This window comes from Peromyscus leucopus, chromosome 9 (assembly GCF_004664715.2).
Source record: "Peromyscus leucopus breed LL Stock chromosome 9, UCI_PerLeu_2.1, whole genome shotgun sequence".
Taxonomy (NCBI): Eukaryota; Metazoa; Chordata; class Mammalia; order Rodentia; family Cricetidae; genus Peromyscus; species Peromyscus leucopus.
The window spans coordinates 1,766,951-1,791,927 of record NC_051070.1 but is presented as its reverse complement, the minus strand read 5'-3'; the positions used below and the strand labels follow the sequence as shown (position 1 = coordinate 1,791,927).

The window sequence follows — 24,977 nt, the reverse complement described above, 5'->3', positions numbered from 1 at the left end:
TAAAAATCACACATGCTAATGACACCTTTCATTAAAAACTTTATTATAAAAATCATTTATTAAGAATGTCAACACTAGCTGGGTGGTGGTGGCACACACCCTTAATCCCAGCACTTGGGAGGCCGTGGCAGGCAGATTTCTGTGATTTCAAAGCCATCCTGTTCTACAGATCAAGTTCCAGGACAGCCAGGGCTGCACAGAGAAACCTTGTCTTGAAAAACAAAACAAAACAAAAATCAGAAAAACAAACAACCAAAAAACCCCAAAAAGTCAACCCTAGGGTTGTGATTGGAGCTGGGTGGCAGGATATTTATTTAGCATGTACCAGCCCTGGACTCCACCCACAGCTGTACTGAAAAAGGAAAGTTTGTACTAGCTGTCTGCTTATCTCAGTTCTGATTTTTTTCCAATGTAAATTGCGGATTTGATTATGGTAACTAGGTTGTCAGCTTACATTCTTTGTTCCAGTAAATGTGTCCCTGCCCAATTAGGTCAAATATTTATTTGTTTTGATGCTTAAATCACTAGTTTATAATACTTAACAGTTCTTTGAAGAACATGTTTTTAAACCTCTCAGAATCTTGCTATGTTCTTGAGGAGTTTATATCATAAGTTCATAGTTTATAGCCTGAGTTAGTGAGTGAACCAAAAGGTGGGTACTTTGCTGCTGGGTCTCCCCTCCTCCACATAACCAGACACCCCATCTTCTTGCTTAAGAAACAACTTTGGTTAGGGGAAAAATACTAACTTTCCAACAAGTTTCACAATCTGTAAAACTATTCTATTTTTAAAAACATTGATGTGTTATGTGTGTGCCTGCTTGTCTGTGTGTGCACTATCTATGTGCAGGTGTCCACAGAAGCCATAAGGGTGTGGGATACCCTGGAACTGTAGTTTCAGACCTTTGTGAGCTTCTTGATGTAGGTTCTGGGAACTGAACCCTGGTTCTCTGATAGAGTAAGAAGTGCTCTTAACTGCTGAACCATCTCTCCAACTCCATGTTTCATGGATCTTAACTGAAGCCGACCACATGTACAGTAGTGTTGTGCACAGTGTTTTTAGCCACTGCACTATGAAAATTTCATGCTCGTCTCTGATTATTCAGAGTGGCAGCAGTGTTGTTGTGTTACTGTTTTGCAGCCAGTTTTAATTGATGTTGAATCATGCACACAGGGTAAGTAAAAATGTTGTAGGCATCGAGTGAGCATTTTCCCTTTAATGTGCTCATTAGTGGTGGCAAGCCCAGGTTTCAGCACATGTCAGTAATTTACATTCCATTGCTCAGAGGCTGTTCTGTTCTGCAATAGCTTCTAAACCTGATGAATATATATTAGAAATAAACAGAGTAGAGGAGCTGAGAGCCAAGTACCCTGCCAGGCCTTGCAGTATGTGCTGAAGCCTGCCGTGGATCTCGGATTAGCAATGCAGGAAGCAGGATGAAAGTGAAAAGAAAGAGGCTGAGGCTGGACTCCTGCTCCAGTCTCCTTTCCATGGCTACCTCTCCGTTTCATCTTCGTCAAATGCTTTTTGGTGCCAGGCTTTTTGGGAAGCGAGAATACTGTTGACTATACATGGGACATGAACCTGCCCAGGATCCTCCTGCTTCCAAGCTGTTCAGCTCAGTTGACTGTTTCCAAAGTTAAGGGCTTGCTAGGCCTTGAATGTCATAGGTTTTGGATGACTGCTTGGGACCATTGTGGGAATTATTCATGGGATTCATCCCTTGATTGCTGATGGCTGTTGGAGGCTTGCATCCATCAGTAAAGGAGAACTGGCTTCCAAGGCTGTGGTCTGTGTTGTCAGGCATAGGGAGGGATAGGTTGCTTACTGATGTCACTACAATGGTGCATTAAAAACTTGATATTTTATAATGAAGTGTCTTTGAGACATGGGTTTCTATTGCAGGTTACTTTGTGACAAGATGGAGTCTTGTGAAAGTGCACTAGCTCATCTGTCTTGAGAATATTATGGTTCTTTATATATTTTAAATTATTTTAATATCATAACTTTGGTTTATTACAAGTAAGTGAGTTTTAATGTTATCAATTATGTATATGTGTATTCATCATGCTTTGTCTATGTATTTGTGTATTTATTTTTAGAGTGCTAGCCCAAACATCCTGTTTAAGAAGTTTGTTCAGGGACTGTATAGACAGCTCAGTGATTAAGAGCACTTACTGCTCTGGCTGAGGACCTGGATTCAGTTCCTATCACCCACACTGGGCAGCTCACTGCTGCCTTCAATTCTAGTTCCAGGGGTTCTGACATCCTCTTCTGGCTTCCACAGGAGCCTGTATGCATATGGTGTACATACAGGTAAGTAGGCACACACACACATATACATAAAATGAAAATAAATATTAAAAAATTGTTCAGAACTCATGGTTAGAATCTAAAGTCAATGAATTTATACCACATAATATTGAAGAGTGTCTATATTCAAGTCAGATTGTTGATGACAAGTTGTATGTGACTTGGCCCTCCGATCATTTTATGAAGGCATGTTAAGCAAGCTCAGTAGTCTTTGTGTTAGTTTTTGTTGAGTATAGTTTTGATAGTGGAACAATGTGTTTTGCAAACTTTCTTAAGTAAGAGGATAAAAATGCAGATCTTAGTTTATTAACATTTTTATCATGTAACCTTTGTAAAAATGTGATAGTAAATTAGACTTTGAGATAACCACTTGAAATATTCATTTAGGATGCTTGCCAGATTAAAGCCACATGAATTAAGTTCTGGAAAATCACTTTCAAAGTTGTGGAATTTCAGAAACTTTGAGTATTTAACTGTCCAAACTGTCATCTATGTGTGTTTAGTGTCTACATTGAGTTAAAAAAAAATGGTAAGTTTCTCAGTCAGTTAGAACTGAAAGAGACATCTGCTTTTAATTGGTGTTTTATTTTCTTCCAAGTCAGTAAAAATTTGGTAAGACATGAATTATCAAATTCTGCAGTGCTAAGCAACTTGTCAGCTGTCAGTGAGCGCTCCTTCCAGCCGCTGTGCGGAGGGGGTTAGGGGCTGACTCATCTAACAGACTCTGATCGCAGGTGTGGAGGGCAACGGCGATAGAGCCCTTGTCACTCTGCACTGTCAGCTGTAGATTGTGATTCCTGGTGGTTCTCGTGCAGAACGAGCATTTGACTAGGGTTAGGGAAGCCTTCCCTGTAGGTAATGGGTCATGTGAGGCAGCGTGGCGGCATCTTGTGCAGTTGATGACTTCTGTAGTAAATGTACTAGTTACATTCTTTGTGGTAAGAGTTTGTGTCATTTGAAAGTGAGCTTCACGTTCTGTTCTGATATACATGGTCCTCCTGTATGGAGGAGGGGGCTGTCTGACTCCTGGAATGGGAAGGTTTGCATGGCCCCTGCTGGAAAAGAAAATGATTCTTTCTGTTTTTACCATTTACACACATAAAATGTAAGGATAAAGGACTCGGTTCCCTTGAGACTCCGGACATTTTTAGAACCAAGAAAGACTGAAAATACTGCTGCTATATGGATTACATTCTAGTTTTCTAGTTATCAAAACTGGAACATGACAAAAAAACTCTTGAAAGTCTTTGAAAATAAAAAGACATAATAACTCTCCTGTTTGTATGAGAGTGGAGTTTCTCTTTTTCATGTTGAATGGTATTATATATTTGGGGTAGAGTCATGTTTTAAAGATAGTTCGGTCTTGTATCAATGTTTTTTGAGATTAGTCTTTTAGTATTAATGGATTTCGGTTACATCCTGTTAGTTAGTTTTTTTCCTTTCTGTCTATGTATGAATACCCGATCAATACATTTTGCCACCAGGAAAATTATTGAGTTATATAATTTGGTTAAAGGAATCTCTGCCAGCTGGATGGTAGAGGCAAGTGGATTTCTGAGTTTGAGGCTACCCTGTCTCAAAAAAAAAAAAAAAAAAAATCTGTGCTGTATGTTTACATGTAGGTTGTATGAGGTTTATTTCAGCTTATAAAGCATAAAAAAAGGTGAGTGCTTGGAAAATAAGCCCAATGTTGGATGCATGATTGATAACTGGCATACTAAATGTAAGGGCCAAGTTGAGTTGTTTTTCCACAGTTAGGAAAACAAATGAAATACAATAAATTTAGAACTTTTAGTTAAACTATACAGAATACTTTTCCTAGTCTTTTCAGTACTTGGTAATGTCAAGGCTTATGGCCCTTGTACATTTTCCAAATGATGTGCTTCTCCATACATAAGGACTTAGTTTACTCCCTGCCAACAAGCCCCAGGGTGGTTTTTAATAATTGTGAAAGTGGGCTATGGACTTGGGCCCCTGTAATGGCTGCTCCTGCTGATGCTGTAAGCACCACGTTGAGGAGGAGGTGGATTCTCATGGCAGTTCTTGTAGCCAGTGCTGGGGTGGGTGGTTTTGTTGGGATCTAGAGTAACTGTTTTATCTAAGACATTTTTTTTTTCCTTTTGAGCCATACTTTAATGCCTCTTTATTAAAATAATTTATAGACAAGACAGCCATATTTCTTTTAATTAAACTTGTTTTTATATAAGTGATCTTTATTATTTTATATAAAGTTAATACAGTTAAATATTTGTACCTTAAGAACCCTATTACATTAGTTACTACTGTTGATAGGTTTGGTCTTATAAGTAATGCAATTTATATGCTTATGAATACTATTAGCTGAAATATGTGTTCTCTGAAGTCAAGGCGCTCACAGTGACTTTCATTCCTGTCTTCTGTGGTGCTGTGTTCTCACTTGAGAAACAGATAACACCTGTGATTCTCTGCAAGAAGATTGAAACTGACTGTTAGTATTTGAATACCCATGCAAGTGGCCATTCTGACTGCATTGTGGTCTTGTAGGGCAGTGAAGGCCTGCTGTCCTGGGTTGATAAACATTCTTCTGGTTTCTGTTCAGTTTAGTCAGGAATACTTGACTTTCTACTTTTATTTGTGCTTTCCTTGCTGTCTTTGCATGTAATTTCTGTTGTTAAATTACCATGCTTTCTTTATTGTGTGATCTTGACACTGTAATGTTCTACTGGATCAGGGATTACTGCCTGACCTGAAACAGTGTGGTGGTTTGAATGAAAATGGACCCCCATAGGCCTATAGGGAGTGGCACTATTAGGAGGTATGGCCTTGTTGGAGTAGGTATGGCCTTGTTGGAGGAAGTGTGGCCTTGTTGGAGTAGGTATGGCCTTGTTGGAGGAGGTATGGCCTTGTTGGAGGAGGTGTGGCCTTGTTGGAGGAGGTGTGGCCTTGTTGGAGGAGGTGTGGCCTTGTTGGAGGAGGTGCGGCCTTGTTGGAGTGGGTGTGGCCTTGTTGGAGGAGGTGTGGCCTTGTTGGAGGAGGTGTGGCCTTGTTGGAGTGGGTGTGGCCTTGTTGGAGGAGGTGTGGCCTTGTTGGAGGAAGTGTGGCCTTGTTGGAGGAGGTGTGGCCTTGTTGGAGGAGGTGTGGCCTTGTTGGAGTGGGTGTGGCCTTGTTGGAGGAGGTGTGGCCTTGTTGGAGGAGGTGTGGCCTTGTTGGAGTGGGTGTGGCCTTGTTGGAGGAGGTGTGGCCTTGTTGGAGGAAGTGTGTCACAGGGGATGGGCTTTGAGGTTTCAGAAGCTAAAGCCAGGCCCAGTGTTACTCTCTCTTCCTGTTGCCTGCTGATCCAGATGTGGAACTCTCAGCTACTTCTCTAGCACTGTGACTGCCTGAGTGCCACTATACTTTCCACCATGGTGATACTGGACTAACCCTCTGAACCTGTAAGCAAGCCCCAATTAAATGTTTTACTTTGTAAGAGCCGTTGTGGTCATGGTGTCTCTTCACAGCAATAGAAACCCTAAGACAGACAGTGATCTGTAGAAGGGGCTTGCCAATGGTGTGTGTGTGTAGCTAGAGTTTTCCTGCCTTGCCCACAGTCAGGACAAATCTCTGTCACCCACCAGTCCCATAGCTGCTCAGACCCAACCAAGTAAACACAGAAACTTATATTGCTTACAAACTGTATGACCATGGCAGCCTTCTTGCTAACTGTTCTTATAGCTTAAATTAATCCATTTCCATAAATCTATACCTTGCCACGTGGCTCATGGCTTACCGGCATCTTCACATTCTGCTTGTCATGGCAGCGGCTGGCAGTGACTCCCTCTGCCTTCCTGTTTTCTCTGTTCTCCTCTCTGTTAGTCCCGCCTATACTTCCTGCCTGGCCACTGGCCAATCAGTGTTTTATTTATTGACCAATCAGAACAATTTGACATACAGACCATCCCACAGCGTGTGTGTGTGTGTGTGTGTGTGTGTGTGTGTGTGTGTGTGTCTGTGTGTGCGCACGTATGCGTGCTTTTAGTGAGGATTGGGATAGAGCAGAGTTAGAGATGGGTCAGTGGTGGAGAATGTTGGAGGTGGGTCAGTGGTGGAGGAGGTTGGAGGTGGGTCAGTGGTGGAGGAGGTTGGAGGTGGGTCAGTGGTGGAGAAGGCTGGAGATGAGGCAACAGTAGTGGTGAGTGTTGATATGGGTGTGCAGGAAAAGCACCCATACATTTTAAAAATAAAGTAGAGACCAGAATTTTTCCTTCAAGGGCACTTACTTGTGGTTTTACATTTCATTCTTTCTGTAACTATCACTTCGTTGGCTTTGGGGGTAGAAAGAACGTTCAGTCACTAATCTTTAGTTAGAAGTTTTAGAAACCAAGGACTTAAAGTACAGCAACTGTGCTTATTACAGGACCAATGTTGAGTCAGTGAGCTACCTTTGATGCTGCTGCCTGGAAACCACAGCTCTTGGTGTATAGCCCATGGGATTTGAGGAAACTAAGAAGACAAGGATAGCTGGGCTAGAGGAAAGTTGTGGAAACAGAACAGTCAGCTCTTAGTACATGTTGGTGTCCATGTTTATGGTCTTTTTTTTTTTCTTTTCTTTCAGAAAGGAGCTCACTGTGTAGCCCTGGTTGGCCTGGAACATACTGTGTAGACCAGGCTAGCTTTGTATTTGATGGGGCTGGAATTCAGGCAGGTGCCACAATTGCTGCTCTTAGCCACGACACTTTCTTTTATGCAAGGATAAAGTTAAGATGTTTGCTATGGAGAGTCTCTTGACCTGGGCAGTGAGAGGAATGGGTGCTATCAGTCATGATTTTGGAAGGCTAGGTCAGGGCGAAGTCTAAATAGTGGCAAAACAGTTGAAAAGTACTTTGCTGAGATTAATGTTTTCTTTTAAAAGTAGTTGATAGAATAAGAAGCTCACTTGAGTAGATATGAAACCTACTTGTTTCTTCATTATTCACAAGGCTCAATTTTAATGAAGGGAGAAGATTACTTTCTAAAATCTTGTTTAAGCAGGTTAGCATAGCAGAGGTGTGTGTGTGAGTGAATGTGTGTGTGTGTGTGTGTGTGTGTGAGAGAGAGAGAGAGAGAGAGAGAGAGAGAGAGAGAGAGAGAGAGAGAGAGAGAGAGAGAGAATATGCCACAGTGTATATGTGAAGATCAGAAGATAACTTTGGGGAGTTGTTTTCTCCTTTCCCCTTTAAGTAGATTCAGGCGTCAGATTCAGGTCATTGGGCTTATGTGGCAAGTTCTTTTATGATCTGAGTCTTCTATCTGGTTGTACTTTTTGAGAAAGAGAAATCCCAGGTGATCTGAATACTAAATTCTGACAATATTTAATATTAACTGAAAGGAGAACTTCTTAGAAGTGGGTGTTGAGGGAATTTGTGCCTGGGAGAGAATCATCTTTGTCACGTATCTGTGCAGGTGATAGTTGGAATTGGAAGATGGTGGGTTCACACAGAAGAGCGACTATCACAGACAACTTGAGTTAACTAACAAAATTTCCACCCACTTTTTCTTTATTCTTTGTAGGGCTTCCTAACTCCAGCAGCACACTCAAGCTTCATGGTCATTTATTGTTTGTACATTGTCTTCTCGCATGTTTGTGGACTGAATGAGGACCATGATGCATCTGTGTTTCTCTCTCTCCCTCCCTCCCTCCTTACCTCCCTCCCTCCCTCCTTACCTCCCTCCCTCCCTCCCTCCTTCCCTCCCTCCCTCCCTCTCTCCCTGTTATGGAATCATTAGGATTAGCATGGCCCTGGCATGAATAGCTTGGCTGCTCTCGGTTGAATGGATGAGTGAATGGTGATGTTAGTTAAGTAGATACTGAAGAAATATAAAGTTGAAATCTGGTTGTTTTGGCACTTGATGAAGAGAGAGGAGGCCCTTACAAGTGAGCACTGGTTGTATGTTGCCTCTTCCTCATCCCCTGGAGAACCCTTTTCATATTGTAGGAATGCACTTTGCTTACATACTAGTCTTATGTTTGTGTTCTCATGCTTCTTTTACAAATCCTGTATGCCTTTTCTCCCTGAAATATTGTCCCTTTTGTCACGTGTTCCTTGATTGTCTGTTGGCTATGTCTGGTGTTTAACTTCTAGTGTTCTGACTACCCTTTACCCTGAGTTTTTATTGGCTGTTACGCACATTGTTTGATTAGGTTATAAACTCTTTGTGCAAAAGCCGTTTCTGTCTAAACCACAGAATGTTCATAGTGCAAAAAAAGAACACAAACCTGGTGGGATGGTGGGATAACAGTTGTGAACAAAGCTGGGCAAGACACACAGGGAGGGACACTTGATGTTTACTTGTTTCCCTGTGATCAGCCTGTGGTCTTTAACTTCTTGCATAATTGCTTGCCACTCTATCAGTTGCCAAACAGGTTAGATGGTGTGACAAGGTAGCAAAGTCAGAGATAAAAACACTGATTTGTGGCTGTGTTCTGGTCTCGGTCATTTTGTCAGGCTAGTGGATCATGGCTGCTATTTCATCCCATAGATTGTCTTTTTTCACTGGTGCTGCTGTTTTAGCCCCCTTTCTTTTATCTAAAGATGCAATGAATGTCAAAGGTTTCCTTTAAATGAGTCATCACTGTGATTCTAGAGTAAACTTTTCATACAAAGTAGAATCTGATGAATGAAATATTATCTGTGTAAAATGGTGTTTAGGGCAAAACCAGCCTCAGAACAGTCCTTTGTAAATAGTGCTAAATACAGATCTGGCTGTGGTGGCACATCCTCCTACCGCCCTTCTCCCCCCAGCACTTGTGGGGGCGAGTGCAGGAGGATCAGGAGTTCAAGGCCATCCAAAGCTACATGGCAAATTTGAGGCCAAAGAGAACCTGCCTCAACAACAGTTATTAAATAAATATTATAGTTCTTGTTAGTAGCATTATAGGCCCCCCCCAAACTTAAAATAAGTTACCCACCTAACAGATAATCTCAGACTGAATCATTCTTCTATGTCTCTATTATTTTGGCTTCACTGCATCTTTGTTACTGAACAGAATAAAGAATGAAAGTAGCGGATAGTGGATTCTAGCAGTGTGAGAAATTACCGTGCTGTTGCTCAGGGTAGTTAATTACAAACCAGGATCTCTGCTATTTTAGCATTCCACTCAGCCTCGAAAATAAGTCTTGTCACTAGGCTATATTACAGCTCAGCAATGTGCAGCAAGCAGAAGATCCCAACTATGGCTAGAAAGTGAAAGCACTTTCATAGTACATGACTTCTTTTCCTGTCCAGCAGTGGCATTGAAAACTTGAAGTGTTCTAGAAAACAGTAAGTTAAGCAAGGTATATGGAGGAAAAGTGATGTGGAGCAAATATTAAAAGAAAATTAGAAATGTTTTCAAAGGAAACAGAAAACATAAACAACTCAAAGACTAGCATAGACTACTTTGAAAGCTATAAAATGAAATTTGATATCTAAAGTCTGGACTGATGACCAAAAGGTCTCTCACTTGTCCCCTGTGTCCTGGCCTCTCTGCCATCAGCTCCTTGTATTAATGTGAGGAACACCTGTGTTCACATCCTCTTATGCTAATCAAAGTGCTGTCAGATCATAGTGTTTGTAAAATTGTTCACCCAAATTCATATTTTAAGTTATATTCTGAAATTAAACTAGAAAAAATAATTTTATTACAAGTAACAACAATAATTTCTGTATTCCTGAGGCAGTAGAAATAATTGAAACAAGGAGATATGAAAAAAGCTCATTTTTAAATATCAAAACTTCAGAACAGTTGTTTTCTAAGAGGTCTGAAAGGAAGAAATGACAGCTTCAAACTCAGTAATTCCTAGAACCAGTCTGCATGAAAAGGAGCTTAGCATCTCATATGGATATTAAGTGTGAAGCCTTTTATTTCTATTTTATTATCTTAAAAGAAAACCGTTAACATTTCTAATTATATATTAAATTCAGGCTTTATCACTATTATAGAATGAAAGTAAATATAATTTCTTAAAAATGCCAGGTAGATAGATGTTACAACGAACAATTTCATCTAAGATGATGTAGTGTGATTGCTAGTGGTGGTGGTTTGAGTAGGCATGGCCCCTAGAGATTCATGTGTTTGAATGCTTGACCCATAGGGAGTGGCACTATTAGGAGGTGTGGCCTTGTTGGAGGAAGTGTGTCACTGTGGAGGTGGCTGTGAGGTCTCTTATGCTCAAGCTACTCCCAGTGTGACACACAGCCTCCTGCTGCTGCCTGTGGACCAAGATGTAGAACTCTCAGCTCCTTCTCCAGCACCATGTCTGCCTGCACGCTGCTATTCCTGTCATGATGATAATGGACTAAACCTCTGAAACTGTAAGCCAGCCCCCAAAATGTTTTCCTTTGTAAGAGTTGTTGTGGTCATGGTGTCTCTTCATATCAATAGAAACCCTAACTAAGACATCAATATTTATGGATATATTGTCTGTAATGCTAAAATATTAACCAGAATCCTTTTCAAAGAAGGAGGCTAAAATTCACCCCACAGCCTGATGTGTTGTTAATTCCAACTTTCTTTATATCTTTGGTGAACCAACCCCTGCGCTTCCCTGGGTATTGTCTCTGTTGTTTCTCTTAGATTCTTGCTAGTACAGGCAGTTTCCCATGATAGAGGGGGTCTATGGAAGTAGTCTTAGAGACCTTATTGTTTTCTCACATGACACCTCCATTCTAGGGAGGATGAAACACCTCATTCACATCCTTAGGCATTAGGAACATCAGTGAATCTTTCAGCTGGAAATGTTTTCCATAGAGCAAAAGGCTCTCTTTTTTTAGCACAGCCCATTCAGGTTTATGCTAAGTCATTGCATTTCAGTATCCTGATGTGCCAAGTGTAGGATGGTGAAGTTTAACCACAGAGTCTCTTTCTTCTACACTTGAAGAAAGTTATTACAGGGAAATGAAGATAAGGAAGCAGATAGGTACAAAAGAGATGTCAAAAACCTTTGACAAATGGTAGAATAAATTCCAAATTTAACTGTGAACATGGTAATTTGAATTTAAAAATAGATTTCTCCATAAATTTAAACCCAAAAGTAAAAATATCCAGAAATTTAGTTTGTTTAAATACTTTTTTTTTATTAAGATAAAAAGTACCAAAAGCCTCTTGTTTTCTTGAAGCATCTTTCTTAGAAATTCAAAACATTTACTAAAGGAAATGTAACCATTTTCTGACTTAATATTAGCTGGAAAATAGAACTGGAGCCTCTCTCCTGGCCAAGCACTAGAAATGGAGTGTTCTGCTGTTGTGTGTCCTCCCTATCCATGAGTGAAGAGTATGGAGTATGGTTAAGGAACATGTGCTGGGCTAGGAAGTCTGACTTCTGCCAGTGACTGAAGTGGAGAAAGCAAAAGCTACCATGCTCCTCTCCCCTTAACTAAACACTGTGCGCAGCTATCATCTGGAAGTAATATTTCAACTTGAGCACATTGTGCCAAGTAGACACTTAATACAGAATATACATTAGACTAAATGAATTCCAGATCCCACCAATATTGAAAGAGAAAGAAGACCTGGCTTCCTTTGCTTGCACTGTTAGCATAAAGTATTGTGTAATTGAAATGCAGTTGGTAAGAATGCCATGAGGTTTCAGTGGAAGCTACAGTTAGGGAGTATCTCAAACAATTTCAGAAACTCTTAGCTTTCATTTTGATTTAGAATTTTAAAATAGAACCTTGGTCTTGCTGTAACAATGGAGTTTCATTCTTATCAGTGCTGGGAGAGTTAATTGGGGTTCATCTTCAATCGTTCTAGTCATGTTTGTCACCTTGCAGGAACCTAGAACCTCTCTGTGTTGGAGTGGCACAGACTTCCGCCTCCCTCACAGGACTGATACTGTTACATCACAAGCAGTCCTCTAGGAATGTCCCTCCTTTCTGCTTACTTACTTGTTTGGTTTATCTTTTATTTGCAGTGATTATTTGATAAAGGACACAGAGTTCAGGCTGAAGAATCTTTACCAAATAGATTTCAACAAGCCTGCCTGAGCTGGGAGTCAGTCCCTCTCTTTCTTGCACAACAGCTCATTGGATTCCAGATAGCAACCGCCTAAAAGTCCTTCCTGGTACGAAACTGAATTGTTTATTTGTTTTTCAGTTAAACAAAAACAACAACAACAACAACAACAACAACCAAACAGAACCAAAACCCATCTTACAGTTTGGTGGTTTAGAAAGAGGCTGGAAGAGTGTACTCAACACTTTCAGGGTCAGCCTGCTCTACAATGTGAGTCTAGATGATCCAGGGCTATAAACCAAACACTCCAAACCAAATCAGACCCTCTCCCCAAAGTCTGAGTAGCAATGCAGAGAAGTACCAGAAGTGACCTTCCTGGAAACAGAAGCTGTTTACATTCCATAACAAATCTCTGCAGGTTGCATTTACTGCACTCTGAGCAAAAAGTACTGTGACCAGACTTAAAGACATGCAGCTCTTAGCACTCAGCATGCATTGCAGCATGGTAGAGTTTGCTGCATGAGAATGAAGGGGAGCAGTAGGCGGGAGAGGAGGAGAGGATGGTGGGGAGAGGATGGTGGGCTCCCACTGTTCACTGCTCTGTCACTCCCTGGACACCATGGAGCTCCTCAGAGCCATCTCCAGCGTGCAGCACAGGTAGCTAGGGTGCCATTTTTGTCAGTCCATAGAATGAGTGCAGTGCAGCAGCTCCTCAGAGTTCAGTACCATGCAATGAGAGGATGCTTTGACTAAGAGCGTGTGTGTGTGTGTGTGTGTGTGTGTGTGTGTGTGTGTGTGTGGTGTATATATGTGTCTGTGTGGTGTATCGTGTGTGTGTGTGTGTGTGTGTGTGTGTGTGTGCCTGTGCGCGTGTGTGCGTAGGCGTGCATGTGCTACATGTGGGCCAGGAATTGATTCTGGTGTCTCCCTTAGTTGCTTTCTACCTTATTATTATTTTTTTGGATGCAGTGAATGTTATTGTTGGTATGTGAGAGAGTAGGGGTCTCTAAGCTCCTCCTGTCCCTCTAGGGGTCTGGGATGGAAATTGAGGGGAGATACTCAGTGATTTGGGGGCTGAATTGGTGTAGACCTCCTCTCTTCTTCTCAGGCTCTTTCTGGGTTAGGTCATCAGGGCTTCTTCCTCCTTGGAGGCCATGTAAGCATGAAGCCTATCACTGTGTTGCTGTAGGCAACTGTATTGTTATACCAGGATATGAGCTTGACAAAATAGTTGTTGAGGGCAGTGCCAGTCCCAGCATCAAAGGTGGAGGAATGGGTATCACTGTTAAAATCATAGGCGACAACCTCGTTCTCAGTATGGTCCAGGATGACCTTTGGGTGCTCTCTACATCACCATCTTCTTAATGCCATAGTATCTGGTAGTGTTCTTTAGGTGGTGTCTCAGATCTACATTTGGGGGCAGGAACATGAAAGACCATGCCACTGAGCTTCTTGTTAGTTCTGAGATGGCCTTGCCTACAGCCTTGATAGTACCAGTTGGGGTATGATGTTCTTTGCAGCCCCATGGACATCATGCCACAGGTTCCACAAAGAGGTCAGTCTTTTGGGTGAGGCAAAAGCATGGCTGTGGTCATGATTCCCTCCACTGAGATTGTTATGGATGACCCTGACTGTGGAGGCTAAGCCGTTGATGGTGAAAGGGCATTGTTGACAATCCTGAGTGAGTTGTCGTACTTCTCATGGTTCATACCTATCATAAGTATAAGGGCATTAGCAGAAGGGACAGAGATGATGACTCTTTCAGCTCCACCTTTCAGTTGAGCTCTGGCCTTCTCCATGGTTGTGACCCCATAGCACACTCATTACCAGGATCACTCCCTTTAATGATGGCTGGGTCTCACTTTTGAAAGATAGAGATGGATTTCTGATTGATGATGTTTCCTGTTTTCAGCCTTGACTGCCATGGAGCTTGCTTTAGGTGTAAGAGCATTGGAACATTTAGACCTTGTAGTTGAGGTTAGTGAAATCACAGGTAATATTGATGGTAACAATCTACTTTGCTAGAGTTGAAGGCAGTCCTGGTGATCAGGTGCCTAATATGGCCAAGTCAGTTCATTCTAACCTTCACCATTGTGTCTAAGGGACAAGGCTGACATTACAAAAGAAGAAAATAAATGTCTCTGAAATGGGGAGGAGCATTGATCCTCCCCCCATATATATATATATATATATATATATATATATATATATATATATATATTTGTTTGATTTCTGAGATAGGGTTTCTCTGTATAGTCCTGGCTGTCCTAGACCTCAGTATATAGACCAGGCTGGCCTTGAAGTCACAGAGATCTGCCTGCCTCTGCCTCCTGGGTACTGGGATTAGAGGCGTGCACTAGCACACCTAGCAGACTCCATAATTTTTTAAAATTTAAAATTTAATCTTTTAGAAATTTTTCTACATGGGAACACTGTATTTACATCATTTCCATCATCTCTCTTTTAACTCCTTTAGTTTTCTGTCCCCTACAACTCTCTCTCAAATTCATGACCTCCTGTTCTATAATTAGTATTGTTTTATATACTCCCCCACTGGGTCCAAATTAGTATTGCCTATACGTATGTGAATTTAAGGCTATCCACTTAGGCCTAAACAACCTGTCAGGGGATCATCCCTAAAGAAAAATGATTCTTGCTTCCTCAGCATCCAAGAACAGCCTGTAGCTCTTCATTTATAGGTATGGTCTTGTCAGTTCCCCTCCACCCATGTTGGCATGTTGACTGGTGTGGTTTTGTACAGGTGTTGTATAGGCAACTGAAATTGGGAATTTGTGGATGGAACACTGTGACATCCAGGAGACACTCTCATAGGAGGTGTCCTGGCTCTTACAGCTTTTCTCCCTTCTATGTTGTTCACTGAACTTTGGCTGTAGTTGTGTTATAGATATCCCTTTTGGGGCTGGGGACTCCATTGTCATTTATTTCTTCTGCACTCTGTTATGCTTCTATAATAGCCTCTGCATGCTGCGAAAAGAAGCTTCTTTGATGAGGTATGACTGTTATACCTATCTAGAAAGCAAACAGATGAGGCTTCCTTTTTGGTCTGGGTGTGGAAAGGCCAGCCCACCTCATTTGCTTATTTATTTATTTGGAAAGGCCAGCCCTCCTCATTCATTCATTCATCCACTTATTTATTTATTTGAAAAAAAAAAAACAAATTCATAGGTGAACAATTTGCTAACTTGAAGTATTTCTTTCAGTGAAAATGTTTGTCATTTCAAGTCTCTGTGAGTGATCGCTGCTCCTGTGTGTGGCAGTGAGCGGCTGCAGGAGGAGGGTATCAGGCATCCTGGTCTGTCAGTTTCTTCCATAGACCCTTGGACAGGGTCTCTCAGTTAACCTGGGTTTGCTGGTTTGATCAGATGAGTTGGCTAGTAACCCCAGGGACCTGCCTGTCTTTACCTCCCACAGCACCGGGATTATAGGTACTGGTGTGAATTTGCCTGGTGTTTTACCTACATGCTGGGGATTTGAACTCCGGTCCTAACGTTTACACAGCAAGCACTCTTACCCATTGAACCATCTCCATCTGTCCTCATTTCCAACATAAAGCCTGCTGTAAGTTAAACCTCACACTACACCTCTTTTCTTCTTTGTCCTGTCAAAACTTTGCCAGAAACATGAAAATCAGAGAATTTAGGAAACAAGTAGAATATTGGAGCAGCAATTTTGGATTTTTCATGATTTTTTTTTTCTGTCAATCACCATTAATTTCCAGTGATGATGAAAATCCCCCCTTTTATGACATTCACTTATTTATCCACATTCACTTATTTATCATTCCTGTCAGACTTAAAAGGACCTTAAAAAGTATGTTTTTTAAAGCAAATTTTTTATTCATCATAGATAACAGATATACAGAGTTAACTGCTGTGGATGTCTTTTTCTATGCTGTGAATATATGTTGCTCTGATTGGTTGATAAATAAAATGCTGATTGGCCAGTAGCTTGGCAGGAAGTATAGGTGGGATAAGCAGACAAAAAGAATTCTGGGAAGAGGAAGGCTGAGTCAGGAGATGCCAGCCCACCCTCCAGGAAGCGGGATGTAATGGTACACAGGTAAAGCCACGGAACATGTGGCGACATATAGATTAACAGAAATGGGCCGAGTTTAAGTATAGGAGCTAGTCAGTAGTTAGCCTGAGCTAATGGCTGAGAAGTTTTAATTAAAACAAGCCTCTGTGTGTTTACTTGGGTCTGAGTGGCTGTGGACCACGTGGGACAGAGGAAAACTTTCAGCTACAGTTAACAGTACCATATCTAAAGTTTACTTGTAGATGAAATTTGATCTCAAGTTCAAAAATCATACCATTCACTTTCGTTAGGAACTTGGGACTTTGGAACAACGTACCCATCATTTTCCAATCACCATTCATTCTTCTCCCATCATCCTCCATGCTCTTACCTGTCTGCCTGTCTGTCTACCTACTTATCTACCTGTCTATTTATTTTTGGGTATAGCATTAAGGGAGTCAGGAGTCTGGGATGACATTTTCTTTAATTATATATGAATTCTGACCTAGAGAGTACTTTTAAAACACGTTGGTAAAAAGGAAGTTGCCTCACTCAAACCTTTGTCTGAGAACTTACCTGGTGTACTTACTTACTGGCCATTTCTCTTTTGTGTTATGTGGGATAAAGAATAGTCACTAAATACTTGATGTGAGCATTTTGGGGAATAATTTTGCATTTTGGAGGAAGTAATTTTCTTTAAATAGAATGCATGTGGAAAGCCTGGTTAATCAGTGGTCTAGGTTGCTGGGCTGTTGTTAATCACAAGTCTTGCTCTATAATCATAATGTATTTTGGATATTCTCATTTGTATTATCTCTTAAACTCTTTGTGTAGGCATTCTGATTACTTGATTGCATCTGCCAGGCACAGTGGTTTTTAAAGCAGCATTGATGACAAAATCATGCAGCTTAGCAGGTAAAATGAGACTCTGAAAAGACAATTGTTGGTTGAAGTATGATTGTTGCCTATTGCCTTTGCAACTTGTCCAGTGAGTTCCAGCGTGGGATACAGACATGCATATAGTATTGCTCTGTTGCCTGTGGCTTCCTCACCCCGGTGGAGACACAGGTCATTGGCAGGTAGAGGTCGCCTGCCTTCTCACACAGAGCAGACTCATTTTTCACCTGTTTTTCCTCAAAGAAGGCTCTGTTAAAGACCAGATAAAAACATGGCTGGAATTGTATTTCATGAAAATCTGATATGGCCAAAGAGATTTCTTACGTAGAGTTCTACACTTCCTAACACCAATGACTGTACGAATTGGGTTTCAGTATTATTGGCACCCATGGACCTAACTGTCTTATTATCTCAGTGTTCTCTTTTTATTGCAGCTTCTGGATAGTGGACTACTCAGTTTAGTGCTTTATACAATTATTGATGGGGTTCAGACCATGTTATACCCAAATGTGACATCTTTGAAATTAGAAGTGGAAGGAATTTGAGCCACCACCAGAAACAGAAGGTTGCTCTGGCCTTCTTCCACCTTATCCTGTGAAGCAGGTCATAAATCTTTAGAAGATTTTCTCAGCTTTTCTTGACTAGGTCAGAGATCTTTACATGAGAAATGCTAGAGATCGAGGGGCACGGACAGGCTTCCTTAAGTTTCTCCCAGCTAGAGTTATGACACACCATGTTCCTGTCCTGCCTAGCCACTTTTCACAGCTGACTATGCTTCATTAGACCTTCAGCAAACCTCTCTAAGAACCCTCAAAGTTTTTCACATTCTGAGGTATGTGTACTTTAATGATAGAATTCCTGCATAGCAGATGTGGGGCTCTGTATTCAATCCCCAGCACCCAAACTCACCGATGACACCCTCAAACAAAAACACTCAGGCTTAGTTAGCTGTTTCTTTAGCTTACATTTCCTTATGAGGCACCTTGTGTGTCACATGCAATTTGGGCTGCATACATCCATACACTTTTCTTTAGTCAGTTCGTCTTTTATAGTTAGTGTAAGCTTAGGAAGAAGGAGGACCCCCTCTTTCATCATTTTATTTACTCTGGCTAGACTGACAGCCACCCCCCAAATGGACTCAAATTGAATTTTCTTTTATTCTGCTTTTGCACAGGAAGAAAAAAAAAAAACAAACCCCATTCATCTTGAGTTTAAAGACATTAGTTTTTCAATACATTACCTCTGAATAATTTTGGTTTTATTTTATTTTTATTTTTGAGATAAGGTCTCACAGTGTAGTCTAGGTTGGTCTTGAATTTGCCCACCTCCTGCTTCAACTTTCTAGGTGCTGGCTTACCAGGTGTGTACCATCACAGCTCAACATTCCTCCTCTATCTGATATGTTGAGCAGTTTGTCTCTCAGCTGGGCTGTGTCCCCCTGAACACGAGTGCAATTGTACAAGTCAAGCTGTCATCTAATCTTCCAGATAGGTGCCTTTCCACAAAGCCTTTTCATTAATGACCTTTTATACTTCCATTTTCTGTCCCGGGTGGTTTTAATTTCCCTAGGCCATTTCCCTAGGGCAGTCCAAGCTACACAGTGCTGTATAACTCTGGTTATACATCTGCTTTGCCCCTCCTTAGAGTTAGCTCCGTTCCATTCTTTTTTTTTTTCTTTTTTCTTTTCTTTTTTAATTTCTCAAGACAGGGCTTCTCTATGTCATCCTGGCTGTCCTGGAACTCACTCTGTAGACCAGGCTGGTCCTAAACTCACAGAGATCCACCTGCCTCTTGAGTGCTGAGACTAAAGGCGTGTGCTACTATGTCTGGCTAGCTTTTTTTTTTTTTTTTTTTTTTTTTGATCCCATGACTTCATCCTTTATTTCAGCAAACTTTTCTCTTCCTTTTCTAGTCTGTGCTCTGGTAGCACTAAGTACCTAGTTCTTTGTTATGTCTCTAATCAGTTTCCTCCATTAGCACTTTTTTTTTTTTTTTACAGTGATGTAAGTACAGGCAGGTAGACTCATTTTCAGGAAAAAAATTAGATTATTGTTTTTTATTTTCTGTACCATGTGCATGCCTAGTGCCCACAGGGTCAGAAGAGGGCATTGGATCCCTTAGAACTGTGGTTACAGGAGTCTGTGGGCTACCACTGGGTGCTGGGAACCAAATCCAGGTCCTCCACCAGAGCAGTAAGACTTCTTAACTGCTGAGCTATCTCTCCAGCCCACAGGATTGCTCTTAATTAAAACCATAATTATAGCTTTTAAATTCCCACATCTTGACCAGGCAGTGGTGGTCATGCCTTTAATCCCACACTCGGGAGGCACAGCCAGGCAGATCTCTGTGAGTTCATGGTCAGCCTGATCTACAGAGCGAGATCCAGGACAGGCACCAAAACAACATGGAGAAACCCTGTCTTTTTTTTTTTTTTTTTTTGGTTTTTCGAGACAGTGTTTCTCTGTGTAGCTTTGCGCCTTTCCTGGAACTCACTTGGTAGCCCAGGCTGGCCTCGAACTCACAGAGATCCGCCTGGCTCTGCCTCCCGAGTGCTGGGATTAAAGGCGTGCGCCACCACCGCCCGGCCGAAACCCTGTCTTAAACAAAAACAAAAAACAAACAACAACAACAACAACAACAAAATTCCCACGTCTTCTTGATGCATCTTTTGTAGATGTAAACATTACTGGTAGCTTTCTTTGATATTTATTTATTTAACTATTTTCTGATAGTTACAGATATCTGTCAATGTTCTCTCCAGTTGCTGGCATTTCTGTGATCACTACATTTAGCTCAGAGGCAGGCAAACAGCTGGTGTTTAATAAACGTGGGTGTTGGTGTTCTGTTGCACTGTGTAGAAGATGTTGAAGCAGAGATTTACAAGGCAGTTTATTTAGTGAGAGCCTGTTATAGGTAAGTACAGTGTCATGGAAGTTATCTTTTCAAAGAATATTGTCCACATCAGGCTGGTATTCTCTACTGTTTTGCTCTGGTTGGCCTAGCTTTGTTCCGTTTATCTTCACTTTTTTATGTTGTAAGGTAATACTATAACCTACATTATGATATATTGGCTCACATCCTTATTTTAACATTGGCTATAGAAATAATAATTAAATATACAGTTATATCATTGTATGTACCTGTATAAGCTTTTCTTTGTAAAAAATTGTGATTTCATATCATGGTGTTTTGTTATTAAGTTCAACTTGTTTTTCTCCTCAGGCAGCAGAAGATGTCACTTTCATTGGACCTGATCCTCATGCTATTCAAGCCATGGGTGACAAGATAGAAAGCAAACTATTAGCCAAGAAAGCAAAGGTCAACACAATCCCTGGTTTTGATGGGGTAGTAAAGGTGAGAAACGTTCATTTAAATCTTTATGTCGTGTGTTGTTAGTCAAACATTCTGAAACAAGTATGGGATAAAATACAATTATTGTTTACATATATATAAACAATATATATATGAAAAAATAGAATGGTTTAAGTCAGGTTGTTTTCAATGGTGTGAACTACGAGCAGGGAGAAAACATTGGTATATTGTATGTCATGAGTAGATATTGATATATACTGTCATGGAGAAAAAACTTGCATTGTAGTCTGTATACCTTTAATCCTAGCACTGGGGATGCAAAGACAGACAGATTTCTGTGAGTTTGAGTTCAGTTTGGTCTAGATAGCAAGTTCCAGGCTAGCCAGGGTTATAAAGTGAGACCCTGTCTCAAAAAAAAAAAAAAAAAAAAAAAAGGAAGAAAGAAAGTGCCGTTAAATTTCTTGAGCGTGTCTCCCTTGGCATCCTCTGTAAACTGCAGTCATGCTTCCACAGCTCTGGAGAGCTTGATATCCAGCACTGGCCACACTGGCCATATCAAGGAAGCCCACATGACTGTGAACCTCGGACAATTTGGGTGTGGGGTAACTGCCATCTAAGAGCCAGCAAAAGTATTGAGGATTTCAGTCACAAATGTACAAGGAACCTCACCAAATGGGCTTGACAGCAAATTTCATTTATTTATTTATTTATTTGTTTGTTTGTTTGTTTTGTTTATTTAGCCCTAGTGTGGTAGGGTCTCACAAGAATCTTGGGCTCCAGGCTCTTGATCTTGCTACTCTGTCTCCAGAATGGTGGAACTGCAGGTATACATGTAGATGTAACCAACCATCTTATTAAATAAGAAACATAGAACCAATGCAAAGAAGAAAGCCAAGAGGTCAGAGCTAAGAGCTAAAACCTTACCTTCCTCTTGCGGTGGTCCTACCTCCCTGAAAGAGAGCTACTTCCTGTGTTAAAGTCTTTATAAAGACTTTTGGTTCTGCCTTCTCATTGGTTGTAAACCCAACCACATGACCGCCTCGTCACTGCATGTCTGTACAGACCTCCAGGTCTTCTATGGTTGGTATTGATATTAAAGGCGTGTGTCTCCAATGCTGGTAGTATCCCTGAACACACAGAGATCTACCTAGCTCTGTCTACCACGTGCTGGGATTAAAGGCGTGCACCACCACTGCCCAGCTTTCCTATGGCTTGCTAATAGCTCTGACCCCTGGGCAACTTTATTTATTAACATACAAATAACATTTTAGTACAAAATAAAATATCACCATATATACACTACCTCACATGGTCTTGATGGCAGAGTGCTGTTCATTTGACCCCCCAGGAAAACTACACCCTGGCCATACCTTGGCCAGGTCCAGAGCAGAGTGTGTTTTTCTTATTAGCCCTTTCACTGATGGGCATGGGCCTCTCTTTACTTTGTTGGTGCAGAGGTGGGTGCAGGAATCTGGCATTTTGAGCTCTTCAGTTTGAACCTTATTTAATCACAACAGTACTGATGAGTAACAGTTCAGATTAACACTGCCTTCATGAATCGAAGTCTCCCTAGGGGTTCCAGGAGGAGGCTTCCAAGGAACATTTGTTTGATTATTCCATTTTCACAGTAAATGTTTTCTTAAGAAATTAGTAGATATAGGGTCTCCTAAGAAGAGGGATTGCTCTTTGATTAGAGGTCTAAAGGTAAAAGCTGTGGGTGGGACACTGGAAATGTGTGGGATGCCATCCCTGCCTGTCACACAAGTGCTTTGTAGGTGGAGGAAGAGCTTGTGTAGCATTGGCTGGAATTAAGGTTGATACTGCATCATCTATATTGACAAAAACTACATGCATCTCTCTACTAACTATTAGACTCTCCTGTGAGTTGAAGGGCAGAGGGAGATGGACACTTGATTTTGTGTCAGAGCATTGCCTGCTGGGTTTTTTCCCCCTCTACTTCTTGTAGATGATGCAGAATAATTATTTCTTTATTTTTTTGGTTTATAATCTTATAGGTGTCTTTACAGAAAAAAGTGGTACTTAATTTTTGGAGTAGATTACTAGTTTATGGGTCGTATTTTAGTTTTTCAAATGTGTTATAATACTGTATATATATTCAAATGTATAGGATAGCTATAACTCTTGTATACTGTTGCTAGGAATATAAATTTATGTTCCATTATGGAAATCAGTATGGAGGTTTCTCAAGAAATTGTGAATAAAACTACCATACTACCCAGCTGTACCATTCCTGGGTATTTAGCTGAAGAAATCAAAGTCATCATATAATAGAGAACCTTCACACTCATGTTTATTCAGGCACTGTTCATAATAGTTGTACAACATATAAAGAAAAGTGTGTTATATCTGTGACACAATGCAGTATTATTAAGCCATTAAAAATAAATTAGTTTGTTTACAGGAAAATGTATGGAACTGAAGATGATAATGTTTAGTTAAATAAGCCAGGCTCAGAATGACAAATATTTCTCCTAGATGTGGAATATAGGGGAGGAGGGCCATGAAAGTAGAGCATGGAGAGGCCTGAAGATAAAATGGAATTGATAGGTTGCTTGCCCAGTATGCATAAAATCTTGGGTTGAGTCCTCAGCACTGCATAGTCCTGCAGTCCTAGCATTTGGGGGAGATGAAGAGAGGAGGTCAGATATTAAAGGTCATCCTTGTCTACATATTAAGTTTGAGGCTACCCTATTCTACTACTCATGAGACTCTGTCTCCTAAAAAAAAGGAAAGGGACCAGTAAGGGTGGGATAGTTATGGGTAATGGAGGATAAATATGATCTAAATAAAAATATCTTTATATGTTTATGAATTATCATGACAAGTTTATGTTGTTTTAGACAACTAATGTATACTAAGTAAACAACTTGTAGAACAATCTTCCCTTCCTTCCATTTGTCCTTCTTTACCTTCTTTCTCTGGTTCTTGAATTGTCCTTTTCATTAGAGAGAGATGAATGTTTAAAATGTAATTTTCAATATTATATCTGGTACCATGTATTTCCCTTCAACAAGTTTAGTTTCATTCATCATTTATGTGGTGGTTTGAATAAGAATGGTCCCTTTAGGCTCATATAGTTGAATGCTTAGTTCCCCAGTTGGTGGAACTGTTTGGGAAGGACTAGGAGGTGTGGCCATGTTGGAGGTGTGTCACTAGGGGTGGGCTTTTTAAAAGTCCATTCTTTTCCCAGTTAGCTCTCTTTCTGTCTATTGCTAGTGGATCAGATGTGAGCTCCAGTTACTTCTCCAGCTACTCTCCTGCCTGCTGTCATGCTCACCACCATGATGATCATGGATTCTGCTATCCTCTGGAATTGTGAGCACCGAATTAAACTCTTTCAAGTTGCCTCAGTCATGGTATTTTGTCACAGCAACAGAAAAATAACTAAGACATCATCTAATTAGCTTGCTCTTGGGAAATGGAGAGCAGAGCAAAAATTATAATGTGAGACTTATATAAGAAAGCAGGGCTCATGAGTAAGGAAAAGGAATTAGCCAACAGTTACTTGCCACTCACTGTGATTGCAAAGAGCTTGAAGTTCCAATGGGTGACCAGCAAACATTCAGACAGTTTAGCTCATCTCAGTGACATTTATCTCAGTGGACACAGACTCATATAGGAAGGGCACTGAACCCAGGTTTTGGGTAAAAGTGATAGCTAAGCAGTAGGTGAGAGGCAATGAGTTAGGTACAAGGGAGTATTATGGTGGGACTCAAGACTGTCAGTAAAAACATGTCTTGGAGGATCATGGAGCAGAGAGACAGGGCCCACTCCTGCATACCATGAAGAACTACGTTAGGAGATCTGGTAAGGTTTGAGATATGGCCACCAGTTCTGTGTAGAGGCTTTCCTTGTGGCTTTGGGAGCCCCTAGCCAGTTTCATGCAAATGGTTAACAGGAGACAACTGTGTAAGAAGAAAAGTCATTTTGGGGAGTGGAGGATGCAGCCCAGTAGGTGAGGTGCTAACATGCTGCAAGCCCAGGGTTCTATCAGTGTGGCTGTGCACTTCTGTAATCCCAGCACTTCAGAGGATTAGGAGCTCAAGGTCATCCTTGGTGACATAGTGGATTTGAGGCCAGCCGTGTCTCAAATAAATGAGTGAATGAATGAATGAATGAATGAATGTAATTTTTGTTTGCCGAATGGTAAGAGCACTAGCATAGAGTTAAACCTTACTGTTTGATATTCAAATTGGAATCCTCTTCCTTTTGTTGAGGCAGGAAATGATTGGTCCTAATACAAAGTGTTGGGTGAAGCAAAGGCCATGTTGGATCAGTAGGTTTATGGATGCATTCGATGTTAGCTATGAAGCAGAGGGTGAGTCCCTCATTATTATAGTTGTAACACTGACAAAACAACTTTTGGGACATGAAGTTAATGTCTCTGAATCATTATTGCACTTTAATAGGAACTAGTAAGTGCTGTGTTGTAATTCCAGCACTTAGGAACAGAGGTGAGAAGATAGCT

General features: G+C 40.9%; 1 protein-coding gene across 1 annotated transcript in view; it reads left to right on the top strand.

Annotated features, from left to right (window-relative positions):
* Pcca (propionyl-CoA carboxylase subunit alpha) overlaps nucleotides 1-24,977 on the top strand; it is a 359,306-nt gene that overhangs the window by 79,627 nt on the left and 254,702 nt on the right. The window contains exon 7 of the mRNA XM_028868277.2: nucleotides 20,399-20,530. Within this exon, the coding sequence (XP_028724110.1) occupies nucleotides 20,399-20,530 (132 nt within the window). The remainder of the gene's footprint in view (nucleotides 1-20,398; nucleotides 20,531-24,977) is intronic.